The sequence below is a fragment of the Panicum hallii genome, chromosome 2, assembly GCF_002211085.1.
Source record: "Panicum hallii strain FIL2 chromosome 2, PHallii_v3.1, whole genome shotgun sequence".
Classification (NCBI taxonomy): Eukaryota; Viridiplantae; Streptophyta; class Magnoliopsida; order Poales; family Poaceae; genus Panicum; species Panicum hallii.
This window is the reverse complement of record NC_038043.1, coordinates 44,979,197-44,988,887: the sequence shown is the minus strand read 5'-3', so window position 1 is coordinate 44,988,887 and position 9,691 is coordinate 44,979,197. Positions and strand designations below refer to the sequence as shown.

Sequence of the window (9,691 nt, the reverse complement as noted above, 5' to 3'; positions counted from 1 at the left end):
CTGATCAGCATGAAGCCTACTATTCACCGTGAAGTTAGCTTGTGGTTCTGCAGATGCAACGACCCTCACGGCCATAGCTTCCTTGCCCTCGCCTCGGCACCCCTGACCTTGGCGCCCGCCAACCCGGCGCCACGGCGGCCACGGCGCCTCCTACCGCGTGCCCAGCAGGCCGCGACACCCCTGCCCTCGGCGCTCGTGGGCCCAACACCCCTACCCGTTGCGCCCGTGCCCGCCGGCCCAGAGAGGCAGCCGGCCGCCGTGCACCTAGCCGCCACGCCTGAGGGGCAACCGGCCGACGCGCCCGAGGAGAGGGTAGAAGCTGAGTTGATTTGCCTCTTTCAGGTTCAGAGGTAATTTCGTCCCTTCGTCTATTTTCTAACAAGGTTTCTAGGAGGACTCATGGGAACGTGAGATGAAATGGATGGCGGTGTCATTGGAGGAACAAAACTAAAATTTAAGGTCATATGAGGCAGCGAAAATTTTCCAGAACCAAGGAAGGAATTAAGCTATCTTTTGATATTATATAGGGAATTTTCTTTTAAAAATAAGGTACTACAAAACTAGATAACGACAACTGGGAAAGTCATCTTTAGATGGTATGGCTTCGAACAGATCCACCGGCTCACCAAATAAGACCGCCAGTTGAAGGTTGTATGAGCGAAGGTGTTTTTTTCCCAGAGGGAAGGCCGCAGAGGGGCCTCCCGGTGCCACCGCCGGGGTTCGAACCCAGATCACCGGCTTGGAAGCTGGCTCAAGGAATCCCTCAGGTTCACCAGCCCCTCCGTCTGAGCGAAGGTGTTGGTGAAGGAAGACGTATATAGCGTGATCAAGGAAGGAAACACCAAGTTGAACACGTTTGTTCTATTGATCTTTTTGCACAGCACCTTTTTGAACACGTCTGATAGCTAGACGCAAAAAGGTAAGAGAAAAGTGTCTTCACATCCCTATAAATCGAGCCTTACCCTTTAATAGATGTTAGGATTGTTGAGTTATAGTTAAGAGCAATTCCTTTAAATTTCCAATTTCCTTGTAGTGTGGTTTCGTATTCGTTCGATACCAACTGTGTTTTACCACTTTCACTTTTCAAGAAGAGTAAAACCAACCTGTAGTTAAAATTAATTTTTTATGTTTCCCTAAGGGAATTTTATTTAATTCAAGATTTATACATCAAGTTGATATAAACTTCCTAAAAACACGTGTAGACATAACTTCTTTTCTTTTTTGCTTTTGGTAAAAGGGAAAAGGCCCACACGGTCCGAAATTCACTCATATTTTTTTATCCCGGAGGCACATCGCTAGCTCCAAAACACACTATAAAGAAAGGTGACGTGAAATTTCAATTCATAGATGTCACTCACACGTCGATTCAAGAGAAAGACTTCACCATATAATATCATGCGAAAATATTTGCGGCAGGTATTATTTTGCCCCGCTACAAAACAAGACGAGGAGCATCACCACGGCACTTATTTCGTCCGGCTCGAGTGTAACAATGGAACACCTCACCGCAGGCCAGCATCTCCCCGCACTGCACTGACAAAGATGAGGAGCGCACCCACCTTCTTCCTCCTCTCGCTCGCCACCCTGTCGTGCGCATCATCCCTCCTCGCAGATGCGTCCCAGGAGGCTCAGCTCAGCAAGTTCATGGCGTCCAGGATCGCTCCCTTACCCGGGCGTTGCAAGAGCCCGCCGAGCGGCAGCAAGGAGGCCGACTGGATCGCGGGGCTGCCCGGCCAGCCGCCCCGCGTCGACTTCGAGCAGTACGCCGGGTACGTGACGGTGGACGAGGAGCACGGCCGCGAGCTGTTCTACTACTTCGTCGAGTCCCCCCGCGACGCCGACTCCAAGCCGCTCATCCTCTGGCTCAACGGAGGTAAACATGTGGTCAGTAATCTTGCAGGACGACGCGAAGTCTTGTCTCACTCTCACCGGCCGTTGCGTGGACATGTGCAGGGCCCGGGTGCTCGTCGCTGGGGTACGGGGCGATGATGGAGCTCGGCCCGTTCCGTGTCAACCCCGACGGCGAGACGCTGAGCAGGAACAAGCACGCCTGGAACTACCGTGCGTGACTGCAGCTTGTCACCTTCCGTACGTCGCACGAGTATTTGGTACTGAACTGACCGGATGTGCAGTGGCAAACGTGATCTTCCTAGAGTCGCCACCGGCGTCGGGTTCTCCGTGTCGCGGGACGCCGCCGACTGCAAGACCGTCCACGACGGGAAGATCGCCGAGGACACCTACACCTTCCTGGTCGGTTGGCTGGAGAGGTTTCCCGAGTACAAGGGCCGCGAGTTCTTCGTCGCCGGGGAGAGCTACGGCGGCCACTATGTCCCGCAGGTCGCCACCGTCATCGCGCTCATGAACCGGAGCCTCCCCCGCCACCAGACACCCATTAACCTCCGCGGCATCTTCGTGAGTGCCTAATCCTGCTTCAAGCTTTCACTCGCCTTCTTGGCATCGATGATTTGTGCAATTAAACAAGCAATAATCTTGTGCTCGAACTAACAGGTTGGGAACCCGTTGCTCGATAATGACCTGTTCAACAAGGGGCACTTGGAGTTCCTGTGGAGCCAGGCGTTATCTCCGACGAGGTCTGGGCTGATATCCTCTCCGATGGCAGCTTCGACGTGCCCGGCGACTTGAAGTGCTCCCTGGATGACCACAAGTTTCGGGGAGCGGAGATCGATTGCTTCAACATCTACGCACCGGTCTGCCTCCAGTCGCGCAACGGCACCAACTACTCCAGCAGCTATGTACGTAAGCGTAACACCACCATGCCATTGCCATCTATATCCAGCAGCTCTTCTCGTGAGATCATCTTGCAGTCACTGGTCACGCACACACTCACACTGAGTGTTGCAATTGTCATTTTTTTTCAGTTACCCGGTTACGATCCGTGCACTGAGCACTACATCAAATCTTACCTGAACAATGTCGAGGTGCAAAAGGCTCTGCAAGCTCGGATCGGCAACTGATCAGCTTGCATGTAATGCACCAACCTAGTGCTTGGTTTCTGCTTTGAATTCTCACCCTATTGGGACTACCTGACATGGAATTTACTTCTGTTTGTTTCAGTCAGAACATGACCCGGATCGATTCGCCTGCGTTCATGGTGCCAACCATCAGATATCTGGTCGATATTGGGCTGAGAGTATGGATTTACAGGTACGGTGTCTGACTTTATGCCTTCCATCATGCACAATGAGATTTCAACATATGGTTGCCCAACCTGAAAAATAGTTCCTCATAAATTTGAACAACTCACTGCACACCTTTTTACACCTGAATCTTTTTGCAGTGGCGATTTCGATTCCATATTCTCACTTACCGTGACACGGTACTCTGTCCAGGATCTCAATCTCGCTGTCACGAGAAAGTGGCGCCCTTGGTACACCCCAAACGGCGAGGTAAAGAATCTTCACAGACAAAACATAGTTGAAATAGTTCAAATTCATGTGCAATTTGGTAGATTTTGATTGGAACGGTGATGGGTGCAGGTTGGAGGCTATGTTCAGCAGTACCAAGGAGGCTTCACTCTGGCGTCAGTGAGGGCAGCTGGTCATATGGTCCCTGCATCCCAGCCAGAGAGATCGCTCGTTCTGCTCTACGCTTTCTTGAAGAACATGCTCCCTCCGGCTAACATCCCGGACTGATCGAAGAACTGAGCATTCACTTTTCTAATTTGTGAACTGAGCATTCACATTCTCCCTTGTCATCTTTGATTGCAGACAAGAAGCCTGAGCAAGTCATTCTGGTCACAGTCTAGTGTCTAGCTTTACTTTTCTCATTACTAGGAAGCACTATAGTAATGGTTGATGTTGACATGAAAAATAATAAAGAGAACAACATCTAGAGATATCTGCCTGAAATTTTTGTGGTGTCTTGAGTTAAAAAAACTGTTTCATTCTTACCACTCTATTTATATTGAAATGAAGTGTTTTCTCTCGACATGGTTTTCCTGACAACTTGGAAAAAAATTTATGCCATCGCATTAAAGAAAGGAGAAAAGTGTCTTATCACTAGGCACTAGGAAAAAAAGACATGAGAAAAAAACACATAATAATTTTTCTGGGCATGATTTTGTTCGAAAGTGTAACTTTGAGCTATACAGGGAAAAGATAAAAATGCAAACTCTATAAAAAAAATTTGATATGAAGAGGACCGATTCTTCTCACATTAAAAATAAATATTACACATTCACAATATATTGTGTGTCAAATTAGTATTTATGGTCTACGTCACAATATTTTGTCACTCAGCAATGAGTATTATTTTAGTTATTGATATGATCGCAAAGGTATTATTATAAATGAATTTTATTCTAATATAACTTATTACAAGTCAAACAATAGAACAATGTTAAATCATTTCAATCACAAACCTACTTACATAAATTTTAAATGGCATCAAGTCCAAATTCATAAAAATATTAGGCCGCAGTGAAAAGTAGTTGGATCTTGGCAGCATTCATATGGGGCATAACTGCATATGCTGAAAGAATCACAAAAAGGTGGTTTGCCTGGCTCTACAAGCGTTCTAAATTTGCATGGCCTTTTCACAAATCCAACAAATTTGGAGTGCCCTGTAGCCAAATTTTCCCATTTCTTAGAGCCAAATTCGGAGAGTCCACTAGCGGGCTAGAAAACTTTTGAGGAAGATGAACTTGTCAACCTGCATGTAAAAATGGACAAGTTGAAAGCAAGTGAAGGCCGCCTACCTGCAGCTGCAGGAACTGGATGTTACGTTATGCTACTTTGCTACTGAGTTTCTCAAAGGCAAAAACATTTCGAAAATGGAGTCCGGTTTTGAGTACTGGAGTCCATGGTGCCATGGTGGAGAGAGAGCTCTCATGCATCTTACTCTGTTTATTAGGCAAGAACGTAACAGTTCTTGCCCCCCCCCCCCCCCCCCCCACATATGCAATCTAGGCAAAGCTCTTGCCGTCCTTTCGAAAAAAAATGCAATCTAGGCCGGGGCCAGCAATTGTTTTTGACCGGAGGAAGCATGATGAAATTTTTCGGTAGCGCCCGTAACATTGCCAAAAGCAGTGACGCAAAACCCAAGCCGTAGCACGTTGATGATAACACTAGGACGTGGATTCTGAGAGACTCCACCTTGGCCTTACCAAATCTTGTATTGTCCTGTGACGGCTTGCTTGACCGTAACATAACAGTGCAAGTAAGATCACCTTGTTATTTGATCACGACGGGTAAACCCAAATCGACCATGGACAGCTACTTAAAAACTCTCCTCGTAGACTCCAGACCCGGCAACTCCTTTGGAGAATCCGAGTCGCATCGCATGCGTCAGATACCTTGGTTCTTCTTCTCCCATCTACTAAATTCTGAAGCTGCCTATATAAACGCCTCAAGAACGGCTAATCTTCGCCAACATCTCTGGAGCATTTCCTCTCAAAAAGATGAGGGGCACCACCGCTTTCTTCCTCCTCTCGCTCGCCTTCCTCTTGGGCACCTCACTTGCCATTACCCATGTGTCTCAGGAGGCCCAGCTCATCAAGTTCATGTCATCCAGGGCCCTGAAGAGACTCGAGAACAGGCCCACAGCAGCGAACGAGCCCGAAGAATCCGACCCATGGGCCGACCCGGGCGGCACCTTCGCGCACCTGCCCGAGCGCTGCAAGGGCCCGCCGAGCGGCAGCAAGGAGGCCGACAGGGTCCTCGGGCTCCCCGGCCAGCCGCCGCGCGTCAATTTCCGGCAGTACTCAGGGTACGTGACGGTGAACGAGGAGCACGGCCGCGAGCTGTTCTACTACTTCGTCGAGTCCCCCTACGACGCCGCCTCCAAGCCGCTCATCCTCTGGCTCAACGGAGGTAATTAAACACACGGCCCTGCTGGCAACTCCCGGGTGCAGGACGACGACGAGTCATCTCACCGGATGTTTCGTGGTGTGCAGGGCCAGGATGCTCGTCGCTGGGGTACGGGGCGATGGAGGAGCTCGGCCCCTTCCGTGTCAACCCTGACGGCACCCTGAGAAGGAACAAGCACTCCTGGAATAACCGTACGTGAAGAGGGGAGCTCGTGATCGTACTTGTATGCGCATCGTGGAAGTATTTTGTTTGGCAGTGGATTGATTGGATATGACGGCGTGCAGTGGCGAACGTAATCTTCCTGGAGTCGCCGGCCGGCGTCGGGTTCTCCTTCTCGAGGAATACCACCGACTACAACACCGTCGGCGACCGGAGGACCGCCGAGGACGCGTACGTCTTCCTGGTCAAGTGGCTGGAGCGGTTCCCCGAGTACAAGGGCCGCGACTTCTACATCTCCGGCGAGAGCTACGGCGGCCACTACGTCCCGCAGCTCGCCACCGTCATCATGTCCATGAACCGCTACCCGGCCCTGCTGCCCCGCATCAACCTCCAAGGCATCTTCGTGAGTGCCTACTAAATTGCATGCCCTTCGTCGTCGGTCGTCTTGTTGCCATCCACGCAAAGCCCATCTTAACTGGCAATCTTGCGCTCCAACTAGTTCGGCAACCCGTTGCTCGACGACTACCTGAACGGGAAGGGGAACCTGGAGTTCCTGTGGAGCCACGGCGTGATCTCCGACGAGGCCTGGGCGAGGATCCTCGCCAACTGCACCTTCACCGAATCCGACGACTGGCCGTGCTTCGTGGCGGCGCACTCGTTCCAGAAAGGAAACATCGATCGCTACAACATCTACGCCCCGGTCTGCCTGCAGGCGCGCAACGGCACCTACTACTCCAGCAGCCACGTACGTAACATGCATCGATTCAAACAATCTCGATCTTCTTTGTTGGATTGGCAGTAGTGATGTCGGTAACTGAGTGTACTGCAATTTTTGGCTTGTCAGTCGCTGCCCGGCTACGATCCGTGCAGCTACCACTACATCGAGCCGTACCTGAACAACCACGCGGTGAAGAAAGCTCTGCACGCTCGGGTCGACAGGAATTGGACAGGTTGCAGGTAAGTGCCGACCCAGTGCTTGGCTATGCGCCTTTGCATTCTCACCCCAATCAGCTGATGTCCGTATACTGTCTTCAGTGAAGACTTGGCCTGGAACGATGCCCCAGAGTTCATGGTGCCGATCATCAAAAGGCTGATCAATAACGGGTTGAAAGTATGGATCTATAGGTACTGTATTTGGGGCCTTTAATCATTCACAATGAAACTGAAAATAAACTGTTTCAGATCTTGCACATTAGAAATACCATAACTCTTTATTTTCCCAACTCTTTTGCAGTGGTGATTTTGATTCTGTATGCTCACTTACGGCGACGCGGTTTTCTGTCAATGACCTCAATCTAACCATCACGAACAAGTGGCGCCCTTGGTACACCCCTGACAGCGAGGTAAGAGATCTGCACAAGCGTAGATAGTAGAAATAGTTCAGGTGCGATTTGGAAGATCGAGTTTGATGCGGAATGCTCTGACGGATGCAGGTTGGAGGCTATGTTCAGCAGTACCAAGGAGGCTTCACGTTCGCGTCAGTGAGGGCAGCTGGTCACTTGGTCCCTACTTTCCAGCCTAAGAGGTCACTTGTCCTTCTCTACGCTTTCCTGAAGAACATGCTCCCACCTGCTGACATCCCAAAGTGATCTTGGCGTTCAGATTTCCAGTTCTGTTCTCCTCGGGATGATCGATCGGATCGGATTTTTAATTCCTCACAATGTCTCGTTTAAGTTCAGGCGTTCAGCTCATGGTCTTATGACTTAACACATGCACATGTGTGTTGAGAAGCTTTCTAGTGGGGTGGTGTTCACCTGAAAAGGAATAAAGGCAACCACACCTCCTGCCTTTTGCAGGATCATGGAAATCCAGTAGTTGGTTATTTACACAAACTTTTGTGACGATTTGTATTAAACCATAAACCTTGCTGTTGAAATGTTTGACACGACAGACAATGTTGTACTACCCCATCGCCTAAAATCTACTCATTGGTTAGCCCATAACTTGGGGGCCATTAGGCATCGCTCGCACTACAAATTCTTTTCAGCACTTGTAGCGCTAAGCCCATTTTGGCAATCCACCCGTTTGAAATATAGACAAATTGGCCATCTTTCTTCATAAAGTTAGTCTTTTGGGTTGAACTCCTCGGTACTTTCAACTCAATATGGTATTAAAGCTAAAAGCCTCGAGTTTGAATCCTTGCAACAAGATTAGATAAAATTATTACAGACAACTTATTTAGGCCTTGTCTGGATCCCTTTAGTTCCTAAGGACTCAAGTTTAGTCCCTATCCCTACTCTGTTTGGATGGAGGGCAATCAGCAGTTATCCCACCCCCGGCCCTTGCTCTGCTGCCCTTGCTGAAGAACTCGAGCACAGAGACTGGGCGGCAACGGCATGGTGGGCGTGGCCAGCAGCAGGCTGCTGCGCGGGCTGGGCGCGAACGGCGGCGCCTGCTCCGCGCGGGTGCCGGCGGAGGGGTGGAACGGGCTCAGCTCGCCCAGCCACGAGAGGCAGCTCGGGTCGAACAGCATCGGCGAGAACAGCCCCGTGGAGGCCGCCAGAGGGAGAGCGGCGGGCGAGAGGATCCCGGGCCAGAAGCCCGGCGCGCCGCCGAGGGCCGCCGCGAAGCCGTTCAGGTCCGGGGAGAGCGCGGCGGTGGGCGAAGCAGGAAGTCCCGTGGCGACGCGTCGGAGAATGGGCCCGCGATCGCGGCGGCGGCGGGTTGCGGGTGGCGGCGGCGGCGGGTGGCGAGGGGACGCGGCCTGGGGTTGCGTGGCCGGCGGGGGTGCACGGGGCGGCGGCGGGGAGAGCAGAGGAGCGAGGGGGAGAGACCGAGGCTATCGGATAGGGTCGCTGGGGAGGGGCGGGGTGGAAAAATAGGGCTTTAGTCCCATTTATAGTCCCATTTAGCCACCTCTTAAGAACTAGTGGACTAAAATCTTCTTTTTAGTCTATGTGTTTGGCTCTTAAAAAAACTAAAATAGGAGAACTAAACTTAAACTTCAGTAGAAGGTAGTTAGTTCAGATTTATTTATTATTTTTTAGGAAAATTATCACTTTTATTGATTAATGACTCTAGAAACCGAGATACAAACGCCTTCGGATGGTGACAGCAACCACATCATTCTACCTACCAACTTCTAGCTAAATTATGAGCATCTATGTTAGATGTTCGACCTTTATGAACAAACTCAACGGACACAAAAGGCTCTTGCACTGGTCTTGATCTCCTCAACAATGTGTGCATAGACTTGTTTGCTCCCGCTCTCGATGTTCTTATTTGCCCATCTCATTTCTTCCACCAATCTACATGGGTCTACCCATCCAGTAAGCCTATATACATAAAGTTGTACTTACCTTTTTTTTATCATTGATCTATGTTAATTGAAAAGGTCTAGCCGCAAAATTAAGAAAAATGCTTCATTGAACACAATAGTAGAGAAGGTTTATTAAAATATTTTGCTAATGAAAATTAATGTTTTCTATATGTGATATTAAAAGAGAAGAATCTAAGAGACATTTTGCAAAAAAATTATTATGAAGAAATTTTTCAAAAACTGGAATAAAAATTTATACACCAAGAATAAATTAGATGAATACGTAGAACAAGATATTTACAGCCGGAAGAAAAGGTAGTACACCAGAAACAAGAACATTATGGACATATAACAAATAATATAATATGCAGGAAATATTAACAGATAAATATATTTGAATGTTAAATATAAAAGCCAAGAAAAAAGTTTATATATGTGCAACAAA

General features: G+C 49.3%; 2 protein-coding genes and 1 pseudogene across 2 annotated transcripts; 2 read left to right on the top strand and 1 right to left on the bottom strand.

Moving 5' to 3' along the window:
• The first annotated feature begins 1,490 nt into the window (after positions 1 to 1,490).
• On the top strand, positions 1,491 to 3,876 carry LOC112881436 (annotated as a pseudogene).
• Positions 3,877 to 5,521: 1,645 nt separating this feature from the next.
• LOC112881437 (serine carboxypeptidase-like 28) lies at positions 5,522 to 7,576 on the top strand. Its single transcript, XM_025946117.1, has 8 exons — positions 5,522 to 5,831; positions 5,915 to 6,019; positions 6,113 to 6,390; positions 6,487 to 6,732; positions 6,832 to 6,944; positions 7,023 to 7,112; positions 7,222 to 7,330; positions 7,421 to 7,576. Exons 1-8 carry the CDS (start codon positions 5,522 to 5,524, stop codon positions 7,574 to 7,576), a joined length of 1,407 nt encoding a protein of 468 aa, XP_025801902.1.
• Positions 7,577 to 8,018: 442 nt separating this feature from the next.
• Positions 8,019 to 9,222, bottom strand: LOC112881114 (classical arabinogalactan protein 4-like). Its single transcript, XM_025945816.1, has 2 exons — positions 9,130 to 9,222; positions 8,019 to 8,766 (listed from the first exon to the last, which is right to left on the bottom strand). The coding sequence occupies exons 1-2, from the start codon at positions 9,220 to 9,222 to the stop codon at positions 8,245 to 8,247; spliced, it is 615 nt and encodes a 204-aa protein (XP_025801601.1). The 3' UTR covers positions 8,019 to 8,244.
• Between the last annotated feature and the right edge of the window lie 469 nt (positions 9,223 to 9,691).